The 25,422-nt window shown below is 59.8% G+C and overlaps 3 protein-coding genes across 10 annotated transcripts; 1 reads left to right on the top strand and 2 right to left on the bottom strand.

Moving 5' to 3' along the window:
• Positions 1-699: 699 nt before the first annotated feature.
• On the top strand, positions 700-9,089 carry PTOV1 (PTOV1 extended AT-hook containing adaptor protein). Of its 2 annotated transcripts, none has more exons than XM_059383078.1 (13): positions 700-1,113; positions 3,687-3,824; positions 3,941-4,023; positions 4,113-4,170; positions 4,269-4,376; positions 5,729-5,884; positions 6,416-6,502; positions 6,608-6,681; positions 6,774-6,831; positions 7,036-7,200; positions 8,385-8,582; positions 8,680-8,749; positions 8,959-9,089. In XM_059383078.1, exons 1-12 carry the CDS (start codon positions 943-945, stop codon positions 8,689-8,691), a joined length of 1,308 nt encoding a protein of 435 aa, XP_059239061.1. In that variant the 5' UTR covers positions 700-942; the 3' UTR covers positions 8,692-8,749; positions 8,959-9,089. The 2 variants fall into 2 exon arrangements, with proteins under 2 accessions (XP_059239061.1, XP_059239062.1); XM_059383079.1 differs by having other exon boundaries at positions 706-1,113; positions 7,096-7,200.
• Positions 9,090-9,758: 669 nt separating this feature from the next.
• PNKP (polynucleotide kinase 3'-phosphatase) lies at positions 9,759-15,901 on the bottom strand. 6 transcript variants are annotated; one of them, XM_059383072.1, is made up of 17 exons: positions 15,754-15,899; positions 15,347-15,510; positions 14,656-14,702; positions 13,812-14,111; positions 13,059-13,138; positions 12,898-12,955; positions 12,699-12,806; positions 12,319-12,390; positions 11,364-11,412; positions 11,194-11,264; positions 11,018-11,110; positions 10,845-10,941; positions 10,691-10,752; positions 10,375-10,484; positions 10,201-10,288; positions 10,047-10,108; positions 9,759-9,945 (listed from the first exon to the last, which is right to left on the bottom strand). In XM_059383072.1, the coding sequence occupies exons 2-17, from the start codon at positions 15,495-15,497 to the stop codon at positions 9,828-9,830; spliced, it is 1,566 nt and encodes a 521-aa protein (XP_059239055.1). In that variant the 5' UTR covers positions 15,498-15,510; positions 15,754-15,899; the 3' UTR covers positions 9,759-9,827. The 6 variants fall into 6 exon arrangements, with proteins under 6 accessions (XP_059239055.1, XP_059239054.1, XP_059239056.1 ...); XM_059383071.1 differs by having other exon boundaries at positions 15,777-15,898; XM_059383073.1 differs by having other exon boundaries at positions 15,796-15,898.
• A 789-nt stretch (positions 15,902-16,690) lies between these two features.
• Positions 16,691-25,362, bottom strand: AKT1S1 (AKT1 substrate 1). Of its 2 annotated transcripts, none has more exons than XM_059383818.1 (5): positions 25,281-25,362; positions 20,973-21,358; positions 19,440-19,517; positions 19,187-19,356; positions 16,691-17,767 (listed from the first exon to the last, which is right to left on the bottom strand). In XM_059383818.1, exons 2-5 carry the CDS (start codon positions 21,349-21,351, stop codon positions 17,624-17,626), a joined length of 771 nt encoding a protein of 256 aa, XP_059239801.1. In that variant the 5' UTR covers positions 21,352-21,358; positions 25,281-25,362; the 3' UTR covers positions 16,691-17,623. The 2 variants fall into 2 exon arrangements, with proteins under 2 accessions (XP_059239801.1, XP_059239800.1); XM_059383817.1 differs by lacking the exon at positions 25,281-25,362 and adding an exon at positions 24,651-24,755.
• Between the last annotated feature and the right edge of the window lie 60 nt (positions 25,363-25,422).

Raw genomic sequence — 25,422 nt, 5'->3', positions numbered from 1 at the left:
AATCCTCATAACCACTTCACGGTTACTCACTGTCCACGATTCAAACAAGCAAATTTAAGCAAGAAATGTTATACAACTTCTAGTAAGTGAATACGCAGGCATGCAACAGTTGAGTGAATGAGTAAATCAATGAACCGCCTCAAGAAGCCGGCGTCAGGAAGCGGGAGGAGGTACCTTGTCCGGCGGGCGGGGCCTGGGGTACAGGCGCCAACGGGCACACAGCAATGACTGGCGGCTGCCTTGGGATGCCTGGCCCCGCCCATGCCGCGCAAGGTCCGCTGGGATTTGTGGTCTCCGGTCCACCTAGCCACGTCACGGCGTCCAAACACTAAGTCCTCCTCTGGTGCAAGGTACGATCTGTATCCCCAAACTTCTAGGTAGGCTCCTTTACTCCCAGACCCCTATTCCTTATTCCTCCTCTTTCTGAGGTCCGTTGGTGTAGTCTCCCGGCTCCGCGGGTCCCGCTCTCAAGGTAGGGTCTCTCGGTGTTCTATCTTCCCAGCCCGTAGCCAACTTGGTATCGTCTTCTACGTTCACCAATCCCCCCGCACCCTTCGGTATGGCCTCTCCCGCCACACCCCCCTGAAGCTGCTGCGCGCAAGTCCCCTCAGTTCCTCCCCCTGTAGCTCGAGCCGCCCAGAGTATGTTCCAATGGCCGTGTTCCCCGCCCCACACACCCTCTCCGTTTCCTGAGGCTCCCCCGGCCCTGTTTTGGTACAGCCCGGCCACGCCCCCTCGCGGACGCTCTTGGTACGCGCCGCGCTCCCCCGCTCGCCGCAGTGGTTTGGCCGCGGCGACCCCTCTTCGGCGGCGCGTCCCCTGCGCTTGGTACAGCCCTGCCCGTCTCCCCCGAAGCCGCGCGCCCGCGCCCCTCAGTCCGTGGAGCCTGCAGCCCCCCGTGTGGCCCGTGGCAACCCCCAGCCCACTCGGCCCGTGCCCGCCATGGTCCGTCCGCGCCGCGCTCCGCACCGCTCCGGCGCTGGGGGCCCCCTCGGGGGTCGCGGTCGCCCCCCGCGGCCCCTCACAGTGCGCGCTGCCCGCTCGCGCTCCTGGCCGGCCAGCCCTCGCGGCCCGCAGCCGCCGCGGATCCGGGCCCGCTCGGCCCCTCCCATGGTGAGCCCCCCGCCTTTTTTCCAGAGCCTTCCACGGCCCCGCCCCCGCCGGCCCCTCCCCCGGGCTCGGGTCTTTGTCCGCGGCCCCCTCCTTTCTGGGGTCTCCGGGTGGCCCTAGGGGTGGTCCCGAGTGGGATCGGGTTCCCCCGTGGAACCCCCCGGGTGGTACCCGCCGGGCTCTCCCCTTTGTTGCGCGTTTGGGCTGGGGTGGCGGGGGTGGGGTACGGGGGCGGGGAGGGCTCAAATTACTGCTGACTCCGCGTCCCGATTTAAACGCGGGGTGGGGGGCGGGCGAGCGGCGTGCACGCTTGTTTTTCTAATTGGAAAGTTGGGTCTCTCTTCGGGCAGGAAATCTGGAAATGGTGGGGGGTCTGAGGGGCCGCGGTGAGAGGGGTCCGCGTCTTAAACTCGCGTGCCCAGGTGTTGTACTTGGGGGTGTTCATCTCCGGGCCCGCGCGGGTCCGCACGGAGCCCGTGGCGTGTGCGCCCAGGATTTGCACGGCCGCCCAGATAAGGGATGCCCTTACGGAGTGCAGCAAGCCCCAACATAAACATCTGGCTTTGCAAGTACATTAACTACACACGCTTCCCCAGACCCAAATTACGTACGCAAAAATGTTCAGGCGTACTTGGAATAATAGTAAAACTGCACATCCTGGCGTGAAACGCACGCCCAGATGTGCGTTTTGCCCTAGGCTGGCTCTGGAGTTCGCTGCTTCCCTCCACTGCCCCGTCGTTGTGCATGACAGGTCGCTGTGGCGGCCCCACACGAGCCTTAAAGAGGCTTCCTGGGATCTTCAATGTAGATATCAAGTCTCTGAACACCTCCCACAACTTAAACATATCCCTCCCCTTCACTGGCTCGCCCCCGAGTTCAGCAGTCTCATTTAGTTGTCAGGAGCGTTTCTGGGATCTTGAAATGTGCATGGTAAGGCTTTCGATCTCCGGAGTAGGAAACAGGCTTCCATGTAAACAATTTACATATCAGAGGCAAAGGCAAATTTTGCACACACTTGCCCAGCTGGGAGAGTTGCTCTGGGATTGCAGTTAAGCCTAGCCCCTTACTGTCCTCCACTTTGATGGGCTCCCCTGCTTGTTGCAAGTAGACCTGAGCTTTTGGGTAAGTGTTCCTGGTGTGTACGTCCTAGACCAAAACATTTTTCAGGTGCTGCGGGGTCAGCTCACCCTCCCAGACAAAGCCGACTTTAAACACTTGCGCCTGCAGTTTACTCGGCCCTGGGTCCTTGAGCGCATTTGCCAGGATCCGCAAAGGCCTTTCGGCTCTGTGCTCTGAGCAGCTGTTGTTAGACTCTCTCTACCCCACCTGTGGCACCTGCAAACCCAGGGCTTCAGCACCTGTCCTGCATCTCAGACGCCACCCGGCCCGGGACACACACCAGCACGTTCCTACAGCGGGATGCTCTCTGGTTTTCTTCCTAGCTTGATACCCTTGCCCAAATTCCTGTATCACCTTCCCGGATCAAGGTCATGCTGGCTCAGGTTTTTCTGTTTACTTTTGAAGCCCCCATGAAATACTTTTCCTGCCTGTCCTTCTGGGACTGGAGACATCTGTGTGCTTTGTAGGAAATGCGGAGGGTGTCCATCAGTAGTACCATGAAAAGTAACAATTGTTACTTCTTTTGCTGCTTGGAGGCATTTACGAGGGAGGTTTTCGGGGCTTGCTTGCTGCCAGCCTGTTCCAGAGCCTTCCCTTGTTTGCTTTGAGATGTTTTTAGTTTACAAAAAAAAAAAAAAAAAAAAAAGATAGCTGGTAGAGTGCCCTGGGAAGAGTAGAATGTGGAGCTTTCTTTGGCTTTATTGCTGGAACGTTCTTCTGGTGTTCGGCAAATGCTCTCGAGATGTTTGAGACCCTCCAGGTGGTGGTACACTGCCTCTTCCAGAAGTGTCCCCGCCTCCCTGGATGGCTCTGTGTGCTTTATCTCCTCCCCCCTGAGGTCAGCCTGGTGTGGTTGCAGCATGGAGTCTGCAGGGCAGGAGGGCCTGTGACCCCCTGAAAGGCTTGGCGGGAGCTAGAGGGGGAGGGTCCGGACTTGGCTTGAGGGCCACCGCAGAGCTTTGGGAGAATTTTGAGGGGGGAGGGGGTTGCGTCGTTGCAAACCAGTGCGCCAGGCAGCTAGCCACGGTGCGGGCTGGCCTTTGTGTGGTGGGGACTCCGAGGAGGCCTTGGGCCCCCAGAGCGTTGTTCTCTGAGTTGGATCGGGACAGAGGGACTAAGAATTGGCTTAGGCCAGGGGCTCGAGTGGATGGCATCTCCTGAAGGGGGTGGGAGGGCGTTCAAGGCCGAGTGCACAGCTGGAGCGAAGTCTGGAGGAGGAAGCAGACCAGTGTGGAGGTGCCAAGGAGGGTCTTGGGGGCTCGGGTTCTGGAGTAGCGTTAGGAAAAGCACGTGGAGGTCAGCTGCTTGGGGTCTTGACCCCTGGGAACGGGGTTTGGATGTGGTTCTGGGAGTTGCCAAGCAGGGGATTTGGGTCTGAACGTTGTGAGGTATGTTGGTGGGGGATAGCCTGCCTATGGGTCCCTCAGCCTCAGTTTCCTTGCTCCCCTGTGCTGCAGCAAGGTGCTCGGGTGTTCGGCGCCTTGGGTCCCATTGGGCCTTCCTCACCTGGTCTTGCCCTCGGGGGCCTGGCTGTAGGTGAGCACCGGCTCAGCAACAAGCTGCTGGCCTGGAGCGGCGTCCTCGAGTGGCAGGAGGTGAGCTGTGGCCGGTCTCCTGTGAGTCCCCGCAGGGGCTGAGGGCTGGCCTCTGTGGGTGGGGCAGGCTGGGGCATCTGGGTTGTGTCCAGTGACCCCTCCTGCTCCCACGACAGAAGCGCCGACCCTACTCAGACTCCACCGCGAAACTGAAGCGGGCCCTCCCTTGCCAGGCCTACGTGAACCAGGGCGAGAACCTGTGAGTAGAGGCGGGCATACGGGTGTCAGGGTGGGGGCGGCAGGCAGGCGGCCGGGGTGGGGGCTCCCCTGACTCTCTGCCCCCCGCAGGGAGACTGACCAGTGGCCCCAGAAGCTGATCATGCAGCTCATCCCGCAGCAGCTGCTGGTAAGACCTGCCTCCGGTCCCCTGCAGCCCCCCCCCCCAGCAACCCCCTGCTCCCCCCACCCCCTGCAGTGACCCAGAGGTCCCCTTGTTGCCCACAGACCACCCTGGGCCCCCTGTTCCGCAACTCCCAGCTGGCGCAGTTCCACTTCACCAACAGAGACTGCGACTCCCTCAAGGGGCTTTGCCGCGTGATGGGCAATGGCTTCGTGAGTAGGGGGTTGGGGCCCCTCCTGAGTGCATGAGGACCTGGCACAGCGGGAGGCGGGGGCCTGGAGGGCACGCTCTCTCCGTGGCATCTCGTCCCTCTGGAAGTGGGGGGGTCTCAGGTAGAGCAGCATCTGCGGGACCACCCTGGCTGGGGCGGCTGGGGGCTGCGGTATGGGGCGGAATGTTCTGTGCGGAGGCTCCTTCCTCCTCTGGCAAACAGGGCTAGTGCCTGGGTTCCTTCTGTGGGGCTGTTATGAGGAGTAAGTCTGTGCATAGTGCTTGGGGCAGTGATTTGCGTGGGTGGCAAGGGCCCGCTGGCCGTGAGCTGGGGAGACCATGGTGCTGGGCCATCAGGAAGTCAATCTCAGTCTGGTCTCTGCAGGCCCTGGGGTCTGGGCCTCATCTCATCTGCCCCTGGTTTCGGCAGAGTGGTTCAGTTGTGGAAGGGGACAGGTGCCAGTACGGGATACATGCAAGGAGAGTAGGTTGCCCAGGACACCATGGGGCTGAGCTCTGGGGTCCCCTCCAGTCCCTGGTCCCTTTTGGGACCAGCACCTCTCCAGCCCCGTCCTGTCTTCAGGTCCTGTCATGACCCTCTGTGTCCAGGCAGTTCCTGTTCCATCAGGGGCTGGACAGACTGGTACAGTGTTGACTCTTGGGGAAGAGACTGGTCCCCTTAATTCACCACTTTGTGGAGGGCCTGCTCTGTGCGTGGCCAGCAAGGCCCTCAGGCTGTAGGGAAGGCCATTGACTGCACACCTCCTGTGCCCCCGGCCTCCCATGTCTGGTCCTACTAGTAGTTCTGGGAGGACCCACTGCACACAGGTCCAGAAGGTGCGGGGGACAAGTTCCCTGAGCAGGTGGCCCCTACGCAACAAGAGACGGCCGGACAGCCTGGGGAATTCTCTGAAGTGCATGCCCCTTCGGTCCTGACAGCCGCCACCGAGGGCTCTGTCGGACTCCTGGTTTCCCAAGTCCCACCGAGGAGGCACTAGGATCTCATGTGACAAATGTTTATGTGGCGTGGACTGTGGAGGCTACTGTGAGGCCATTTTACAGATGGGAAAACTGAGGTCCAGGAACACGAGGTGATTGGCGTCAGGTGACAAAGCTGGGAACAAGCAGAGCTGGGTTTGTGCTTAGGGCCTTCTTGGAGGCTGTTCTGGCCCTGCTAGCAAAGGCGGGTCCTGCTCTAAGGGATGGGACTGGCATTAAGAGGGGGATTTGAGTGGGAGATGGAGCCCCAACCCCAGATTCACCAGGTGGGGGAGACACCGAAGCACACGCTCGGAGGGGCATCTGGCCCCTTGGGCTGCCCCAGGGCCCCTGATCTCCTGCTCCCCTCCCCCAGGCGGGGTGTATGCTCTTCCCCCACATCTCCCCCTGCGAGGTGCGCGTGCTTATGCTGCTGTACTCATCCAAGAAGAAGATCTTCATGGGCCTCATCCCCTACGACCAGAGCGGCTTCGTCAACGCCATCCGGCAGGTCATCACCACGCGCAAACAGGTGTGCCGTGGCGCCCAGGCCAGCCCTCAGGTCCCCAGGCAGCGAGCGGGTTGGTGAGGCCTCGAGAGCATGGGGCCTGATGGGGGCAGCTCCTGCCAGGAGGGACACCCGCATGGAGCGGGGCACAGGCAGGCTAGCAGGGAGTGCTACATGTGGCTGGAAGGCTCTGGAGGGTGATATGTGTCCTGGCTCATCCCTTACAAGTTGCTTGTGAATAATATCTGTCTTGCTCCTTGTGTTCTGGCTGTGCAGCAAATTATAGGGCTGTTTAGTTCTTAGAGGCCGACTTGTAGGCTTGGTACCCCAGGTTGAGCATCAGAGACTGGTTCCAGGGCGTTCAGGAGTCGTGGGAGGTCTGTGAGCAGGCGGATGGCAGGGCCAGCACCGGGGAGTCCTATGGGGCTGCCAACAGCCTGGAGGCTGAGGAGCCAGGAAGGAAGCTGGAGTGAGGCTCATGGACGGCTGGGAGGCTGCCCAGAGGCCTCCTCTGGGGTGCTTCTGGTTACCAGGCCCCCTTTTCTGCTTCCACAGGCCGTGGGCCCTGGCGGTGTCGCAGGTCCGGTTCAGATCGTCAACAATAAGTTCCTGGCATGGAGCGGTGTCATGGAGTGGCAGGAGGTGAGTCTGGGGTGGGGGGTCCTGGGTGACCTCGAGACCAGTGCGTCCTTCCGGACTGGGGTGCCTCCCCACTCCTGATGTCACCCTCTGTCCTCTCCCCAAAAGCCCAGGCCTGAGCCCAACAGTCGGTCCAAGCGGTGGCTGCCCTCGCACGTCTACGTGAACCAAGGGGAGATCCTGTGAGTGGGGGGCAGGGGGGGGCCGGGAGGCCAAGGCAGGGTCCTGGTGAGACCCAGCTTCCTGACCCTCATCCCCTTGGGGCCCCCCACAGGAGGACCGAGCAGTGGCCGAGGAAGTTGTACATGCAGCTCATCCCGCAGCAGCTACTGGTGAGTATGAAGCAGGGGTCCTCAGGCTGGCCACGGTCCTTCCCCAGGGAGGGGACCCTGGGGTTGCCAGACAGAGAACATTCCAAAGTGCAAGTGCACGGAGGCTGGCCACCATGACGAGCACAGGCAGATGGACGCAGATAGTGGCTGGGGTTGGGGGTCCACATAGGACCCATCTGAGGTTGTAAGTCAATGCCGCCACAGTGTGTGGACCGCACAGAGGCAGGGCTTCCGGGTCACGGAGCTGCCCTGGCTGGCCCGCAGACCACCCTGGTGCCGCTGTTCCGGAACTCACGCCTGGTGCAGTTCCACTTCACGAAGGACCTGGAGACGCTGAAGAGCCTGTGTCGGATCATGGACAATGGCTTCGTGAGTGTGGCGCGGGGCTGCGGGGCCAGGAGATGAGCGACAGGGATCGTTTCTCCACACCAGCTGCGGGGGGCATCATGGTGGCCCTGGTGGCCGTAGGCTGGCCTTGTGTCTGGACGCGTGCTGGCTCCTAGTCCATGGGCTTCCCTGGGGCTCTGCGGTCCTGACCCTACTTTATAGATGGGGAAACTGAGGCCCAGAGGCAGGCCCCGGGTTCACTCAGAGCGTGGAAGGGCAATACCACGGAGCGTAGACCCGGTACTCCCAGGTTCCTGCTCTCCCTGGGGATAGGGAGCCACTGGCCTGCAGGTTTATTAGTGAAAACTCGAGGCTCCCCCAGACCCCTTGCCAGGCAGGGAGGTCTGTCTCCTTCCAGCCGGGGCCCTCAGAGCACTGGGTTCTCTGCCAGTGGGCCTTGGCCTCACTTTCTCCAGCAGCGAGGGGAGGCAGGTATCCTCCAGGGCTAAGGAAAGTGCCGCGGTCACTGTGTTCTTATGGGTGTTGCTGCACCTGGCCAGCGTCTGTCCCACAGCTGAACGGATCGCCGCTGGATGAGGGTCTCTGCCAGCCAGCTGTGGGTTTCTTCCACATTCAAGAGTTTGCCTTCTTTTGACCCTCATGCTCTGCTGCGGGCTCCGGTCGGTGCACTCAGGAAGGGCTTCCACCGGCCACCGCTGCTGCAGCTGTCCCCCGAAGGGGCGCCAGGGGCCTGTGAACCCTCTGGCTCCGTTTGATCACCTGCGAGGTGGGGGTGGGGACCCCGGGCCAGGAGGAGCAGGGGTCGGTGTAACAGCTGGAGCCCTTGGTCCGCTCCCCAAGCTGGCAATGCGGTGGCCACGGTTGGCTGTGTCCCTGCCTGTGGAGGGCTCACGGGGCTTTGGCCACTCTGGGGCTGCATGTGGGGGACTGTAGGGTTGGGCTTCGGGGGGCTGGCAGGGCCTGTGCATCTCATGTGGTGGCTGTCCGTCAAGGTCAAGGCCACCCTATGCGCTTGCTGCCAGTGGGGTGCTTGACCATGGGCACTGCCAACTTCATGGCCCCTTGATGCAGAGTCCGTGAGTCCCCGAGTGGGAATGACACCAGGGCTGTGAGAATAGCCATCAGGATGCTTTGGCACAAGGCGGCCTGTGTGGGTGGGAGTGTCCGTGCCTGGCCAGACGCCCATACCCTGCTGCGCCCCCCAGGCCGGCTGCGTGCACTTCTCCTACAAGGCGTCGTGCGAGGTGCGCGTGCTCATGCTGCTGTACTCGTCGGAGAAAAAGATCTTCATCGGCCTCATCCCCCACGACCAGAGCAACTTTGTCAACGGCATCCGGCGCGTCATCGCCAACCAGCAGCAGGTCCTGCAGCGGAACCTGGAGCAGGAGCAGCAGCAGCGCGGGGTGAGGCCAGCCTCCCTGCCCCCCAGCCCCCCCACCTCCCCTGCCCCCCAGCACCGTCCCTGCTTCTGACACTGCCTCCCTGCCTTCCTCCCTGCAGATGGGGGGGTAGTGGCCACTCCCAGGCTGGGCCCCTCCAGGAGTCACAGACGAGGCCCCTGCTGAAACTGGTGAGTGGCACTCAGCTCTGGGGGGGGTATAGGAAGTTCAAACTCTGGGGGAGTTTAGGAAGCCAGAGTGGGGCCCTCCCTGGCCTTGAGACCAGAGCAGAGAGGCAGGTTCAATCCCGCTGGTCCCAGGATGTGATGGAGCTGCAGTTTCACAGCCATAAGCCGTGGGGTGCCCGGGCCAGCCCCTCCCACGCTCCTCCTGCCCGCAGGTCAGATGTCTCCGAGCAGGGGCCCCTGGGGATGGCAGCTGCCCAGCGAGATGGAGGACCATGGCCGGAGAGGTCTCCAAGGACGGTCCCCACCCCTGTACGTGCCCCCAATAAAGTCTTTTAAAAGCCCACTGGCTACCAGGCTCTGTGTCCAGATGCCTCGGGAGTTGGGTGGGGGGTCAAGCCCAGCCCATCCCCAGGTTTGAGTCTTTCAGTTGCGGGGGGCTGGGAATGTGCGTTTCTCACGGATTTCCGAGGGAGGCCACCTCTGACATCAGTCACCCGAGCCAGGATGGAGCCGCGTACTTCATGGAGCTGCCCTCAGTGGCTGGTCAGTCCCTGGTAAGCCGTGGCCAGTGGCCTGTCCTCCTTGGAGCTGGCCGGCCATGTTTTGGGACCTGGTCTGCTTGCCTCTGCCCCTGTGGATCCACCAGGCTGCACCTGGCTGGCAGCACACACAGGCTGGGGCCCAGACAGTAGCAGGACCCCCCCCCCCCCCCCCCACTCCCCACGTCCAGGCCACCCCCCTGAGGTCAAGTCCAGGATACAGTTTCTCACCAAACGGGGGTCCAGCACTTATCTTCAGGGTCCCATCGCTTGAGCCTCAGCTGGCTCTGTATCTGGACAGCCGCAGGCAGGGAAGAGCTCCCTCCACCCCCTTGGGGGTTCCCCAGTCTAGGATGCCCACGACCATGGGTCTGAGAAGCCTACCCTCTGTGGGGAGGCCAGCAGCCTCGTGCTCCCAGACCTGCCTGTCCTGAGCAGACCACCCTCCTCCCCAGCACAGTGCTGCTCAAGTGTAAAGAAAAACAGGATTTATTGGGGGTGAAGTGAAGGTAGGGGAAGGGGCAAGGACTGGTGGGGAGCGCTCAGCCCTCCGAGAACTGGGTATACAGGCGCTCGAGCGTGGCCTCCACATTCAGCCGGAATGGGATCTCCAGGATTGCCGAGAATCCTTCTGCCAGGGTCGGAGCCTCGAACTGCTTTCTGGTGCCAGGGGTGCAAGGGGGCGGTGAGACCGGGCCCAGCGCCCTGATGCCCCCCCCCGCCCCCACCTCCTGGGGCCTTCCTGCAGGGAGGCTGCTTACCTGTAGCCGTACATGACCACGTCTGACACAGGGGCATGGGAGGAGCCCGTCATCTCTCGGAACTACGGGAGGCAGGGGAGCCGGGGGCACAGGGGCGGCCTGGGAACTGGGGGGATGGAGGGGAACGTGACAGCAGGGGCGCAGTCCGGCTCACCCGGTTGTTGTGGCGAGCCTGCTCCAGGGTGGCCGTGAAGAGGAAGCAGCGGCAGGGGACCCCCGCATCTTGGGCACACTTAATGTACCTGTTGGGGCCGGGAAGGTGGCAGGCTGGTCAGGGGCCCTGACCACCCCTCCCCCTACCCAGAGGCCACCCTGGGACCCCCCGTACCTGGCCCGGCTCAGAGGGTCTGGGTTGGTGTTGTCAATCACGACCCGTTTCCTTTGCTTTAGAGCGTTCTCACACATGGTCACACAGCGCTGCCACGAGCCCAGCGTGTCCTAGGGTACAAGAGGCAACCCTAAGTGGGGGGGCAGGGATACAGCAGGACAAGGGTGTGGGGAGACCTTGCAGGAGGGAGGATGGCAGAGGTGCAGGGGAAGCAGGGAGCTGGTGAGGAGCCCACAGTCGGCGGGGGGGGGGGGGGCGGGCGGGGGGGGAAGGACCTCGGGGCCCCTGCCCACAGCCTGGGGGTGCAGTGGCTCACCCTGTTCACGTGGACGTAGCCTGCAGACACGAGGTGCTCCTGGAGGAAGGTGGACTTGCCAGCTGTGAAGCAGAGGCAGGGTCAGGGTCAGGGGGGGCCTGAGCACCCAGAGCCGGGCTGGGGCCTCTGCAGGTCAGGAGTCAGGGTGTCTCACCCCCAGGAAATCCCACGGCGACCACCACTTCAGGGTCGGAGCTCAAGAGGGAGCTGGACTCAGGGAGGTAGAGCGGCCCCGAGGGGGAGACGGTTCTCTGGGAGAGGTGGACACAATGAGTGTGACCCCCTCCTCATCCCCCGCACCCCCTACTCTTGTTCCTAGAACCTCACCGGATCAAAGGTGGGGAGCACAAAGCTGGCGATGGGCCAATTCAGAAAGAACTCCTCTGGTGTGGCGAAGGGCAGGCCAAGGTTGAGTGCGAACTGGGTGAGGATTGGGGATGGGGGCACTGACGTCAGAGAAAGTGGGGATACACCTCCTGGCGAGAAGGGGACAGGGGCCTCACCAGACGGTCTGCGCAAGAGAAGTCTTTCTTCTTCCGCCCAGGGGCCCAGTTGGCTGGGCGCCCAGCTGCATCTGAAAAACAGGAGACACACCCCCATGTCACCAGCGACCTTGGGGACAGAAGTCCCTGGCCCTGGGGGATCCACACTCAACCCAGCCCTGGGTCCTTACCTCCCACGAAGACACTGTCCCTGATGGAGATGGGCATATCCTCGTTGGCCTGGGAGGGACAAGTGAGAAGCCCGTGGGCATTGAGGACGCCACTCCCGCGTCTGTTCCCCTAGAATACTAAAGGGTGCCCTGTGTCAGGACCCCACCCTCCTTCACTGCCACCACCTGAATCCTGGACTGTTCATCCAGGCGGCTGGGCTCTGGGCTTCCGCCCTCACCCATCTGTTCCTTACTCAGCCACCAGAGGGTGCCAGTTCCTATTTCCTGAGCTTCCTTCCCTCCCAACCCTCCTGAGCACCCTTTGCTCCTGCGCTGGTAAAAGGGAAGCCCTTTACATGAGGCCCCCCTCAGTCTCTCACCTGCCAGCTCTCTGACCTCACGCCCCAGCCTCATCCCAGACCTCATGGTCCCGGAACAGAATACACTAGTCACAGCCCTGCTTCAGGACCTTTATACTCGCAGCTACTCCGGACCTAAACCGCTCTTCCTAGCTACGCACGTGGCTTCCTCCCTCCCCAGCTGCAGACCTCCGGGGGCACCTGGGAAAGGCATGACCTGCCCACCGTAGGTAAATCCTGACATCCCTTGCTTCACCCCTCCTGCTAGCTCACACACCGGTCTCTGCATCCACAGCCTGCACCCTTACGGGTACGCGAGCACCCAGCACATCTGTTCTGTACACTGACCTTCAGCTCAAAAACCTGTCACGCTTCAGAGCAAATGCACACACAGAAGAACGCATGAACGTGTGATCTGCTGCCCACCCACTCAGATCTTCAGGGTTCAGGAGCCCCGCCCTCATATACCCACAGATGGGGACAGGAGGAAAAGAGGAGGCAAAGACCAGGGAAGGAGATGGGAGGGAGAGAAGGGAAGAGGCCAAACACCAGAGACATGCAGGGGGAGCCTGGGCTGAGTTAGGGAAGAGGGGAGCCAGGGGGAGGCCACCGCTCACCTGCTCCTGCAGATGGTCCCACATGCCAACCACCGGCTTCCGGTACAAGCCGGCGTGCGTGGCCACCAGCACCTGTAGGCGGAAATCAGACACCATCCCGGGCTCATTCCTGTAATCCTTCGAGGGCATGTGGGTGCCAGGAATGCTCCCCCGATCCTCACCAACCCAGAGAGCTCCCGGTGCCTGGGAACCTACCATTTATACGGGGTTTCTGTTAGCAGAACCACCCAGGGCCTCTGGTTGCTCCCAGGGTCCCCAACCCTCCCCCTCCCCCTGGATTTTGTACCTTCTCCCTGGGTCTCTGTTTCTTCCTCTCTGCCCCTCCCTCTAGGTCCGCATCCCCCCACCTCCATGGCCCTCATACTCCCCTGCAGCCACACCTGAAAGGGGAGCCCCAGTTTCTCCACCACAGCCTCCACTTTAGCCTTGAACTCCTCTGCCGGCAGCTTCCCACGCCCAATGGCCATCTGGTTGGTGAAGATCACCAGCTGGGGAGCACAGCAATGTCACTTGGTGCCCTCCTCACCAGGGCCCCGGCCTGCCCTGTGAGCTGGTCACCGCACACAGAAGCACACACACCTTGTAGCCCTCGGCATCCAGTTCCCGGAGCTTCCGCGGAATCTCGAGATACAAGATCCTAGAGCGGATGGGAAAGCAGAAGGGTGACCTGGAGCCCCATGGGGTGGGGAGGGGGGTGTCAGCCTCACTCTCACTGCCCACCTTGTTCTGCCTCTTCTCACCTCCAGTCACTGGGGCCAGTGGGAAAGACCTTCCCAGAGCGTGTGGTGATGAGGGTCCCGTCCAGATCAAAGCCAGCCACCTGACGTCAGCAAGAAAAAAGGAACATCAACCCTGTTATGCCTCCGATCGCTGGACTCACAGGCTGCGTCATGTCACCCCTGCAAGGTAGAGACGTTACCACTCACCTGTCACCCAAGGGGAAACTGAGTCACAGAGCGCCCGCACATCTTACGGAAAGAAGGTCCATGGCAAAGATGGGTCCCTGCCCCTCCCAGAGTGCACAGCCTGAGATCTACACTGTACCCTCTCCTACTCCTTCAAAGCCCCAGGGCTGGCAGTTTTAAAATGGGGTTCACGTCCTACCCAACCATCTCCTCTGGCCTCCACCTCAGAAGGCCGACTGGGAAAATAAAAACAGGAGTGAAATTGCTTAGGTGCTAACCCCGCCTCGAGGAGGCTCCATGAGCTTTTCACAGGCTCATCAGTTTACTGGTGAGACCAGTGGGGCTCGGAGCGGGTGGCCTGGGGCCCCATGAGCTCGAGGCTCGGTGTTCCCTCCTGTGGTTTCAGTGGGTCAGGCAGGGGCTGACAGACATCCATTTCCCCAAGGCTTACAACATCGCCTGAATTTGTCATCAGGTTTGCTTCACAGAAAAGCAGAAGCTAAGAGAGGCTGAAGGACCGGGGCGGGGGGGGGGGGGGGGGGCCGGGGGGGGGGGTGGGGAACCTCTGTGTGGCTCCCTCAGCCTCACCTTGCCGCGGGGTTTCACCCCAGGTGCAGTAAACACCAGCAGCTTCTCGAACTTCTCCCAGCCCGGGGATGACTTTCGCATCCGCTTTTTCTGTGGCTCAACATCCTGTGCCACATCTGGAGCCACCGGAGGGGTGCGGGGCGGAGTGTCCTGCTGGGATTCAGGTGTGCGGGCCTCTTCCCAGCGCAGGGTTAGCGGGTGGAGGCCGTTGACCAAATACAGTGTGTCCCCCAACCTCAGAGAGCCTTCTGACCCCGGAGCCAGCTCCTGGGTCCCAGCAGTTGAGGGGTTAATTCCCAGCTGCAGAGGTAGAGGGAGGAGCTGGGATTGACTGCATCCCAAACCAACAGCCCCTCTGATTCAAACCCCCACTTTAAGGACTACCTTTCCCTACCTGCCAATCAGACCGGTAAGCCCCGCCTTTCCACTGTATACCACCAATCAGGGATGAGTGAAAGTTACAGTTTCCAGTTTTACCACTTTATTTTTTTTTAAATATTTTATTTATTTAGTTGACAGACAAGAGATTACAAGCGGGCAGAGAGGCAGGCAGAGAGAGGGGAGGAAGCAGGCTCCCCGCTGAGCAGAGAGCCCGATGCGGGGCTCGATCCCGGAACTCTGAGATCATGACCTGAGTCGAAGGCAGCGGCTTAACCCACTGAGCCACCCAGGCGCCCCAAGTCTTATCCACGTTAAATGTGGATGGATACCCGCTGAAGCGGCAGCTTTACGTGATCATCTCTACTCGCCACACCTGCTCCCCTCCAAACCAGGTCTTTCCAATGGGCCTGCTGAGTTGCCATTCCTCCCCAACGCCACCCCGACTTTGCCGAGGAACTGGTACCTGTTTCACTGCCACAGTCTTGGTCCCGGGGTCTGCGACCAGCTCCACTGAGGGTTGAGAGTGTGGAGTCAGAATGTGCATCCTTGTGCGAGTGCCTTCTCCACTACTGGGAGCATGGCCAGCTTCAGGCCATGCGATGGGGACGCTACATCCCACTCGGGAGGGAAAGCAGTTTATTTCCAAACGGGATCGGCTGTCTCCTTGACATGCAGTAATCAGAGGCCTCAGGATTGCCTGTGAGGCGGTTCTTGCCTAGGGGCAGGGCGGGCATTTTTCTGTATAGAACTGGCTTCTCCTTGATGACGCCGTATGGCTAGGTGCAGGTCCTCGGCTTCGCCCATTACCCCCCACCCTGCTTAGCAACAAGTACTTTTAGGATAGGCTCTCTCCTTGGGAAGGGTCGTGACCTGACTCAAACCTTCCGGTGACCTGAGAGCATCCTCTGATAACTGTCTCGGGATTGGCTCCACCCCTCCCCCCTAAGGGCTCTGGCTAGTTCCAGATCAGGCACAGCATTTCTCTTTCTATGCTCCCCAAAGGGCACCTACCAACTTCAGGACTAGCTACACCGCGCAATCCAGCCCAGTGGCCAAGCAGCTCCCTTTTACTGGACTGGCTGTCCCCTTTTCCCCAAGACCGAGTTCCCGCGCCAGCAGCGGGCCACACCCCCCACAGCTCCGGCCCCGCCCACCTTGGTTTCTGGAGCACTTCCGGTCGGTAACCTGGGTCAAGGGTCCCCGGCCCAGGACAAGGACTTGTCTATCCGAGGGCAGGAAGATAGGGGGCGCGCCCCCAGGGGGACTCTCCAGCCACAGGCGGCCCTGGGCCTCCACCTCAGCCATCCCGGGCGCCAGCCTGAAGGGAAACAGGTAAACAGGTTTGAGTGGCAGGTCGCTCTCAAATTGCTACAGGAAGTCCCGCCTCCTCTCGCCCCCCGCCCCAGCCAGAAATTTCCCTTCTTCCGCTAAAGGATCCGGAAATCCCACCCTCTCGCCTGCCGCCGGCTCGCGCCGTTTCCCAGGCGACGACGCCCCGCTCAGTCCCGCTGCGAACCCGACCCTAACATTCCAGGGCAAAAGCCAAGAAGCTCGCGCGCACCCCTGACTCGGTCCCACGCTCACCGTCCCGACCGGGGCTCACTTGCCACTTGCGACCAGGGAATTCCTGCCCGAGGCGCTCTGCCCGCAGCTCCGCCGGCTGCTTTCTCTGTTTCTCGGCGGACGGAAATGACTCGCCCTCCGGAATTGGGGAAGGGCCTTGGCTCCTCCCACGACAGAAGCCCCGCCCCACGACTGCGGCTTAGCGCTCTGACCTTCATCTCTCCTGCAGCAATGAGAGGCTCCGACCAGTAGGGGGTGTGGGTCCTCTGTTCACAGATTTTCCTCTTTACACCTTGAACTCCCAACATTCATTCCCTTACTTACAGGGGAAGAAACTTTTCCTCTTGAGGATGATTATCAGTCCCCCGACAGTAGCCCTGACCCTCAATACGGCGACTTTCTATCTTTAAAGAGGGTATAGTTTCCACTTCATGGAGTTACTAGGATGATTAAAGGAGTTAGTAGATGTAAATAACTTTATACAAGTGTTTGGCTGGCAGCTCTCCCTTTAAGTCTTGTCTGTTGCTAGCATTCAAGTGGTGGTCTGATGGGAGAGGAAGATTCCAGGTTTACTTGACCCGACCCAGACATCACACCAGGTGCCATTTGTTTTCTAATCCTCAACTGTTTTGTATTAGGCACAAAACTCCCGGCCTCAGCGGGACGTTCCTGGCTTTGCTGGGGACTATGTGCACTCAGAACACTGATTCCTTAAAGACCAGTCACATTCCAACACTCGTCCCCCAGAAGATTGGAGGTTAATGGTCACATAGGACTAGAATTCTTCCTTCACACCCCATGAATCTCTTTTCTTGTCTGTAAAATGGGGACAATAATAACAACTCCCAGCTTTGCACTGAAAAAAATCAGTGAGATGCCGCTCTTTCGGCTTCGCCAAGTGTTTGTTGAATGAACACACTTTATACTCATTTGTCAGAGGTAAAACTCTTTAATCTCAGACCATCCCTCCCAACTCCCGATCCCCACCCACGACTCTCTCCCCCCACACAAGGGCCGGAGAGCGAGGGCCCCTGCCCCCAACCTTGGGTGGACGAGGGCCCTTTAAGGCACCTGTGGGGGTGGGGGGAGAGGGGCGGGAGCTGGTGCCGTCCTAGATGCAAGGACGAACTACGATTGGCAGGCTGTTATGGGATGGAACCAATGAGAGGGTGTCAGATGCAGGGACAGGATTGGGCCATCCCTGGAAGGGGGCAGAGGGGAACGTAGTCAGGACTCGGTCAGAAACGACCCCAGTCCCAGTAGTGTAAAGAACGTAAATTTAAGGCCGCAGGCCAATCCTGGGCACAGGAGGAAGGTTTGGCCACGCCCTCAGGAGTCTAGAGCCAATCAGGCGGGGAAAACCCAGGAACGGGGGAATGGCTACTCCCAGGATATTGGTTAAGCCCTTTGGGTTCAAGCCAATCAAATGAAGGAGTTTCCCATTCTCTAGGCCGAACAGGCTTGCCACTACCCAATCCTGGGGCTTGACTGTTCTCTTTCAACCAATGCCGCGCGGGCAAAGCCCTTGTTGCTAGGCAAAAAAACGACGGGTAACCCCTGCGAGGGCTTTAAACTAGCCACGCCCCGATCTGGGAGCGACCCAATCCCTTAATCGAACGAATCTGTCGCCGGGCAAAGCAAGCGGCAACAGACGCAATAGGGAAACTAGATAGGTCTCACTCCTCGGCGCGTGAGAGGATCGTGGAGGGAAGGACAGCAGGGATTGGGAGGGAGGGGGCAATCCCGGAGCCCCGGGGACCTGAGAGGCCGGTCCCGGGTCGGACTCGGATTGGCCGGCCCCGGGGGCGGGGCAGGGGTGTAGTGTGGGGCGGGGCGGACGCTGGGCCGGGAAGCGCGCTCCCCGAGCCTCAGTATTTCCGCTTCAGCTTCTGGAAGTCGCTGGTGTTGAGCCGCGGTCGCGGCAGGTCCCCGAAGACCTGGGTGTCCTCGGCCTCCCGGAGCACCAGCGCGCGCATGCTCGCCGCGATGCGGTCCAGGTCCGGCGAAGAGGGCTGCGGGACCGGGGCGGGGTCAGCGCCCGCTGCGGCCCCGCCCTCGCCCCCCCAACTCCAAAGTGCCGCCAAAGTAGCACTTTGCCTACACCCACTAAGGCCCCTTACCCTGACTTGGTCCGCGTAAGATCCTCCTACCAAATTCAAAACACCACCTCCTCCATGAAGCCTTCCTGCCCCTCTCCTCCCCTTCTTGGCCTGACGCTATGTGCAAGAACAGCCACCTGTCCCATTGCCCTTCCAGTTCCTTCTTAAACAAAGGAACTGTGCTGCTCTGGTGACCATCACTCTGCTGACCATCAAGGCTGTGTGCACTCAGAGTCATGTCTAAAGATTTGGGTTGGACTTGGCACTGAGTCACGGGAACAATCAGGCCTCTGCCACCGGATAGTTGTCAACAAGCATTTCATCTCCTGAGGCTTTGGTCTCCCCTTTTAAAACGCGGGGCTGATGACAGAGCCTGAGACAATCAGCACAGTGATTGCTCAAGTACTGTCCACTACCATGCTGCCCGCGCTGTAGGGAAAGGATCCCTTTTCCGGTTGGCCTCCACCAAAGAGGGGCCCTGTCATCCTGTCTGCAGCCCCAGCAGCTAGTGCAATCTCCCTGATGGCCTGACGCCTTGAGCTGGGCCCAGCCTTCCCCAGAATGGGAGAGGCCATGGACAGAGGCTGGACCTCCGCCCATTCAGAGACTGGCCAAGCGCCACCACTCAGGCCTCAAACATTGTTAACTGGGCTTCCCCCAGTGGCAGTGCAGACAGCAGCAGCAGCAGCAGGGGATGGAGGCTGCCACTGTGTGAATGAGCCCCCTGAGAGGCACCAAGGGGAAGGGGACCATGAGACCGCAGGGCCTCCACACTTGCCATCTGTAACTCCTTTCCGAAAGGAGGCTGTGTTCCAATCCCAGCCCTGCCCCTCCCAAGTTGAGGTCTCGGGAAAGTTACAGATACTCCCTGTGCCTCAGGGAGGTTCAGGGCTAGGTTAGGAAGAGCCACCCAGGCCAGCCCATGAAGGCCACAGGGAGGACTGGATGGGAGGCGGTGGGGGAGGGGCAAATTCCAGGAAGAGCCAGGAACATGCAGGGTGGGGACAGAAGGTGATCTAACCCCTCTGAGCCTCAGTTTCCCTTTCTGGAGGGGATATCAAAATATCCGTGTCTTGGCTGGAGCAAGTAAGTATTCTGTAAATGAAGCTGTTCCTGAAAACCTAGAAGAGAATTTCTCTGCAAGGCACTGGGGTACATTGCAAGGCTGCAGCTGTTAAACCTTTAGGGTTCTGGCCCAAAAACCTGCCTCAGGAGGTGGAGGGCAAGATCAATCCTAGGAAATGTGTCTTCCATCCCTGAGGGCTTCCTGGAGGAAGTGGCTCTGAGTCGTTCCCTCCACCCTCCTCTCCTCTCCTCCCCTTTGCTCCTCACCGGCCCGTTCTCCTCATCTGATGACCGTGCTTCTGTCCTCTTCTCCTTGAAGGCCCAGACGGGCACGGACACAGGCAGGGACTTGGCATACTGCTGTGTGGGCAAGGCTGAGGCCGGCGGCACTGAGTAGGCTGGGGGGCCAGCAGGGGTCTCCTCACTCAGGCTGCCATCTGGGAGAGAGGGCAGACTTCAGTCTCTGCCCTTGCCTTCATCCCAGCACCCCCCAGGGGTGGGGACAGCCTGGGACTCTTACCGTCTGTGCTCTCGGGGTCCGACTCACAGAAGGGGGGCAGGTCCTGGAGTGTGGCATCCTCGTCCATCACAAAGAGCCCTGTGGGTGTTAGCAGCCCAGGCCGGTCAGGTCCCACTACTCTTGGCTCCAGCCACCTCCCACTGCCACTGTCTCCCCACTCCTCGCATCCACCAGGCCCTTGCAAGCCACAGGGCCCCTGGAATTGTTCTCTCTGCCTCAAAACACCCTTCTTCTAGTTATCTGCCTGGTCATCCGCACAAATCCAGTTTCTGTTACACCCTCGGATGAAAGCAACTGGCTGAATATACATGAAATCCACACGGCATCTGGGATGAAGGACTCAAAATACCAACCGAGTACGAGACGATTATGATCCCTGTTTCACCGACAGGGACCAGGAGGTACAGAAAAGCTAAACCACTTGCCCCAAGTCTCCCACTTAATAACCATGTCACCGGGATCTGAACCCGGGCCACCTAGCTCCGAGGCTGCCCTGAACCCTATGCGGGTTTTCTCCAGTGAAGAAGCCAGCGTTAGTAGTAACGACAAATGAGTAAGTCCTGCTTACTGAGACCTTCCTGCAAACTCCTAATCACTCTTCAAAGCCCGAACGTTGTAATCCAGTCTCTTCAAAGTATCCAGCCTCTGGATTCCCCTCCAAAACAGCCAGTGGCTTTTCCTTCTGGCCTCCTTAAGCGGTTGCCTACGCCCCTGTAACTCCCATCTTTGTTCTCACAAGCATTAGGCACCGCACGTTTGGAAACAATTCCTGTTCTGCTCAAGCTCCCAGCTCAGGTCCCGACCCCATGGGCTCCACAGGGCACTGCCTCCTGTCAGGACTACCAATTCCTTGGCCAGACAGGGAGTCTCCCCAAGAAAAGGGCCCAAGGGGCACCTGACTGGCTCAGTCAGTTAAGCATCTGCCTTCGACTCATGATCCCAGGGTCCTGGGATTGAGCCCCACATAGGGCTCCATACTCAGCGGGGAGTCTGCTTCTCCCTCTCCTGCTCCCCCTACTTATGCTCACACTCTCTCTCTGTAACAAATAAGTAAATAAATTCTTTTAAAAGGGGGGGCGGGGGGCGCCTGGGTGGCTCAGTGGGTTAAGCCGCTGCCTTCGGCTCAGGTCATGATCTCAGGGTCCTGGGATCGAGTCCCATATCGGGCTCTCTGCTTAGCAGGGAGCCTGCTTCCTCCTCTCTCTCTCTCTCTGCCTGCCTCTCTGCCTACTTGTGATCTCTGTCAAATAAATAAAATCTTTAAAAAAAATAAATAAATAAAAAAAATAAAAGGGGGGCGGGGCCTGGCCCCAGGTTAACATGTAAGGATACAGGCTCGGAGAGGGGCCATGACCTGCTCAGAGTCACACAGCCGGGCACAGGCAAGCCAGCCCGCCCCCCCCCAGGCTCTCTGTGATTGCGGCTGCCACAGAACACCTGGGTTCAGAGACAGGCAAGTCCCACCCCTCCAGGAAAACTGCCCTTGGAGGCAACTTGCCAAGCCAAGAGCCACCCTGCCCGGGTCTGTCTCACCTCCGTTGTCGCTGACACCCAGCCGCTCCCCAGAGGTCTCAGTCTCTGTCGGCTCGTCCTCATCTTCGTCGTCGTCCTCCCTGGCCAGGGTAGGCCGAGGTGGGCTCCGCGCAGGACTGGGTGGCTGTGGTGTTGGCGGGGGTGCGGGGGGCCGGGCAGCAGCGGCGGCCCTGTGGGCCAGGGCGATGTCGTGGAGGCAGCGGCGGGCGGCCTCGGCCAGAGCCCCACGCCCGTGGGCTGCATAGGCACAGGGGCCCGGGCGGGGCGGTGGGGGCGGCGCGGCAGTCAGCAGCACCAGCTCCGTGCCTGTCCGGGCCCGGAAGCGCTCAGCAGCCCCCACCACCGCCTCCCACAGCTCCTCGGGGCGCCCCGACGCCATCCACGCCCTGCAGAGCAGAGCAGGACAGAGAGCTGAAGCCCAGCGGATTGACTGCACAGTCTACACCTGCCCCCAGGCGTCCACCTTCCCCTAGACACCACTCTGATCCCTCCCGGCCACCTTGTTCCCAGCTGGGCTCACCCCCTTCCCCCAAATTCCTCCCCATCCGGACCTCCTGACTCCATCCGTCCCCAACCCTCCAGCCCCATCCTTCCTGGTCCATCCAGTTTTCATAGCCCCAGTCCCCACCTTGGCCCTGCCTTGTCCAATACAGAACCACCAACCACATGTGACTAAGGAGCACATGAGATGTGGCAGGTCCAAGGGGAGCGGGACCAGGAGTATGAAATCCACACTGGTGTTTGAGGACTTCGTACAAAGAGGGAGGATGTCAAAGGTCTCAGTGGTAGTCTGACGTTGATCACACGTCGAAAACACGACATTTCAGACATAATGGCTAAATAAACTATGGTGGAAATGAATTTCATCTGTTTCCCTTCTACTTTTTTAATGTGGCTTCCAGGAGATTTGACATGACAGGCCTGGCCAGCACTCCTTCTGCTGGACCATGGTTCCCACCTCTTCCTGAACCTCTCAGCCTTCCCCTGCCCCTCCCAAGTCTCCCCAGCACAGAGTTGTGGCCGCTCAGCCTCACACACTTCCAGACTTCTGAGGCCTGAGGCCTACAGTCCAGATCCCGTGTCCACCAGTTACTTGTCAATCTTTCTCTCACACTAGCGTGGAAGGAGCTTTCCCTCACCCCAGATCAGATCAGTCCCCCCTCTTTGGGCTACAACGTCTGTGAATCCCCCCATTCTAGCACAGGGCGCTCTGGGGGAGGACTGTGTGGGTCCATCTCCGTCTCTGTCTCCCCAGTCACTGTGGAGCTGCCCGAGGGTGAGCCTGGAAGGCTGATCCCAGAGCCACCAGCCTTGCCCCACTCAGTGGCAGGCCTCAGAGAGCAGGGGCGGAGCTCTCTTTGCTGAGACTCCATTCACGAAGCTCTGTACTTCCGAAAAGACTGTTCCGCCAGTTCCTCTGGAAGTCGTCCTGATCCCCCAGGACGGATCAGCTGATCCTGATTCTGATTCTGATCCTGATTCCTTAGATGCACAGTGCCCTGGGCTACCTCCATTACAGCCCACTGTCCCTTGAGCTTAAGACAATCGTACCTCTGTCTGCCTCCTCCATCACACTGTGAGCTCCCCAAGGTCAAGATAAAAAGAGCAAAGGGTGGGACGCCTGGCTGGTACATCTGGAAGAGTATGCGACTCCTGATCTTGGGGTCATGAGTTCGAGCCCCACACTGGGTATAGAGATTACTTAAATAAATAAACAAACTTAAAATAAGAGAAAGAGAGAGAGAAAAGAGCAAGGGGCACGAGAGCTGGATTCCTGCTATCTCAAACCTGCTGTGTGACCTTGGAGCACTCACTGGCGCTCTCTGTGCCTCATTTTTCTTCTTCCTGTAGAGTGGTTGAGCCAGGGCGGCTGGGAAGCTGAGGAGCCTCCTCAAAAAGGTAGGGACACCCCCCCCCCCCTCACTGGAGGAATCCAAGCACGGTTCTAGTCCAGCCTGGGTCATGTGTAGCCTGACTTCAATTTGCTGGCCCTTTTCAACTCCTAAGCACATAAGCCAGTGTTTGCTGAGCACTGACTCTGTGTAGGGAGCCCACATCTGTCATTTCACCTCCAACCTGACCCACTAAGGTGGGAGCTGTTCCCTTCCAGATGAGACAGCAAGGCTTGTGGATTACAAAGCCCCTGCTGGAAGCCACACGCAGCAAGAACACAACCAGCACTATTCGTGACAGACCCCAGAGCAAATTCACCCAGTGCTTCCCACAGGCCAGGCAGGGATGCCAAGCAGGTCGTCACCATTCTCATCCACCCTCTCCCCAACCCTACCATGGAGGGGCTGTTATCACCCCACTTCAGCTGCAAACCAAGGGCCAGGGAGATTCAGTATCTTGATTAGGGTCATAGGGCCAGAGAGGAGAGCCTGTTCTTAGCCCCAAATGCCATCTTGCCTTCCTTAGCAGGAAAGTTTTATGTCCAGATGGGGAAAATGAGACTCAGAGAGCCTCAGGGACTCGTCAGAGGGCTCAGAAGTTAAATGGGTCAGAGTAGGACTGACTCTGCTCTCTGCCTGACTCCAAAATCCAACAGAACTGAGAGGCAGCTCAGGGTCTCTCTCCCCTAGGAAACCAAGGCTCAGGGCATGGAAATGATTGACCCAAGGTCACACAGCCTGGCTGTGGAAGGCCTGGGGCTCTCACATCCCTGGGACATCAGGATGAACTCTCTGACCTAGATCTTAGGGTAGTTACAGGACTGAAAAGATTGAAGTGGGGAGAGTGGGAGGGAGGGTCTCCCTGCTGTAAGGAGGAGGCCTGGGCAAACAGGAGGAGGGCAACTCACGCCTCTCTGCGAAGGCCTGAGGGCTCTCTGGAGTGAGTTCTCCAAAAGTAGAGTGGCCAAGACCAGGGAAGACGCCACCCTTCCAGCTGCTGGAGGAAGTCCTGTATCCTCTAAGGAGCTCAGAGATGGATGGAGGGTTCCCCAGCCCCCCAAACTGAGGACTTTAGGATTAAGGAAAAGTGAGGCTTGTCCCCCACAGCAAGGGGAGGGGAGAGCTAAAGTAACTGGCCTCTTAATATGAGACGAGGAGGTGAACTGAAGAAAATGACTCTAGGAAGAGGTGAGGAAGGAAGCGAAGTCCGCCAAAGAATGAGGGATGCTAGTGAAGCCCCCTTCCAACCACCTGTCAAACTGGCAGTGCCTCCCACCCCCACCAAAGTGGGAGAAACTCGAAGATGCCCTCCCCATCCACTACTGCGCGTAGCCGGGGTAAAGATGAACGTCTGGGCATTTCCTTGACCTCCTCCCCACCTCGGCCGGGGGTCCAGGAAAAACCCACTTCTCTAGGAAGAAAACAGGAAATCCCGCCCAGGTGGGGGCCAGGACCGGAAGTCCCGCCTTTGGACGGGTGAGGGGCGCCCCGAGTACCCCCAGAGCAACCCCCAGACCCTGTGGAGATGGTCCACGACCAAGGCAAAGGATCCTCTTGGGTCTGGAGACCGGAGGATAAGGCTGTCTAGGTTTTGCCTTGGGTCAGACACGACGGTTCCCGCGGGCGACCCCTTTCCAGCGCTGAGCGTAGGGTTGCTGGAAGATCTCTGCCCTCTGATCTACGCAGGCCATACCCCTCCCGCGAGCGGCTCGCCCTCCCAGCGCCCCTCTCCTCTGGACCGCCAAATCCTCCCCACACCGCGGTTCACAACGCCGCCTCCACTCACGTGCCCGTAGCCAGCATGGCCGGCCCGGCGCCGTCGCCGCCCTCAAAAGACATGGCGGCGCCTTGCGTCACTTCCGTGCGGCTGGCCCGCCTCCACGCTGCATACTCCGCCTCCCTCATTCGGCCGCCCGAAACCAAAATGGCCGCCATCGGATCACAGTGGGGCAATGACGACAGCGGGGTGCCCATAAGAAAGATGGTGAAAGAACGGCTTCAGTTTGCCCGGAAACAAGCCAGAACCATTTCGATTTGCTCCCAATACGGCCGTCACTACGTGCCTTCTCAGGACCACAGTAAACTAAGGCCAGCGACCTGACGTCCCTTACCCATCGTCGACCTTTTCCACAGAAGTGGAGGAAAGCAGTGCCCATTAACGACATGGTGCCGCTTGCCCAAAATGTATATGGATTCTCCCTCCAATTTATCCCCTTTCAGCACCAAAGTGGGGAAAGATCCAAAGGCAACTTTTTTTGCTTCGGTTTGCCAGGCTTCAATATGGCGGCTCAGGCCACCGCCTCCCGACGGTGACTCAGGAATTCGACGGGGTCGGCTTCGTTCCCGGGAATACTGACGGCTTCATCCCGTTAACCCAGGTCCCTCGGCACCTCTTGTGACGTACACCTCCTCTCACCTTCTTTTCCTTTACCCGTTTCTTTTCCAGGACCTCTATGTCGCGCCCCTCAGGGAGATGGGGGCATTGTTAATGCCCCGCATTAACATGGCCGCAGCAGACAGGCTTTGGCCGTGCCCTCGAGCAAAATGGCATCTCACTG

Source organism: Mustela nigripes, chromosome 17 (assembly GCF_022355385.1).
Source record: "Mustela nigripes isolate SB6536 chromosome 17, MUSNIG.SB6536, whole genome shotgun sequence".
In the NCBI taxonomy this organism is placed as follows: Eukaryota; Metazoa; Chordata; class Mammalia; order Carnivora; family Mustelidae; genus Mustela; species Mustela nigripes.
The sequence above is the reverse complement of the archived record's forward strand: the minus strand, read 5'-3'. Positions and strand labels throughout refer to the sequence as shown.

Coding starts and splice junctions, on each gene's coding strand:
- PNKP (XM_059383072.1), bottom strand. CDS start 15,497: ATGGCTGAGGTGGAGGCCCAGGGCCGCCTGTGGCTGGAGAGTCCCCCT. Junction 11,265..11,363: donor GGACAGTGTCTTCGTGGGAG/GTAAGGACCCAG, acceptor CCTGTTTTTCAG/ATGCAGCTGGGCGCCCAGCC. Junction 10,289..10,374: donor GACCCTCTGAGCCGGGCCAG/GTACGGGGGGTC, acceptor CGGCCCCAACAG/GTACATTAAGTGTGCCCAAG.
- PTOV1 (XM_059383078.1), top strand. CDS start 943: ATGGTCCGTCCGCGCCGCGCTCCGCACCGCTCCGGCGCTGGGGGCCCC. Junction 5,885..6,415: donor TCATCACCACGCGCAAACAG/GTGTGCCGTGGC, acceptor CTGCTTCCACAG/GCCGTGGGCCCTGGCGGTGT. Junction 6,682..6,773: donor GTGAACCAAGGGGAGATCCT/GTGAGTGGGGGG, acceptor GGCCCCCCACAG/GAGGACCGAGCAGTGGCCGA.
- AKT1S1 (XM_059383817.1), bottom strand. CDS start 24,703: ATGTCTTTTGAGGGCGGCGACGGCGCCGGGCCGGCCATGCTGGCTACG. Junction 21,359..24,650: donor GCCATGCTGGCTACGGGCAC/GTGAGTGGAGGC, acceptor TCTGCTCTGCAG/GGCGTGGATGGCGTCGGGGC. Junction 17,768..19,186: donor CAGATGAGGAGAACGGGCCG/GTGAGGAGCAAA, acceptor CCGGTCCCGCAG/CCCTCTTCGCCGGACCTGGA.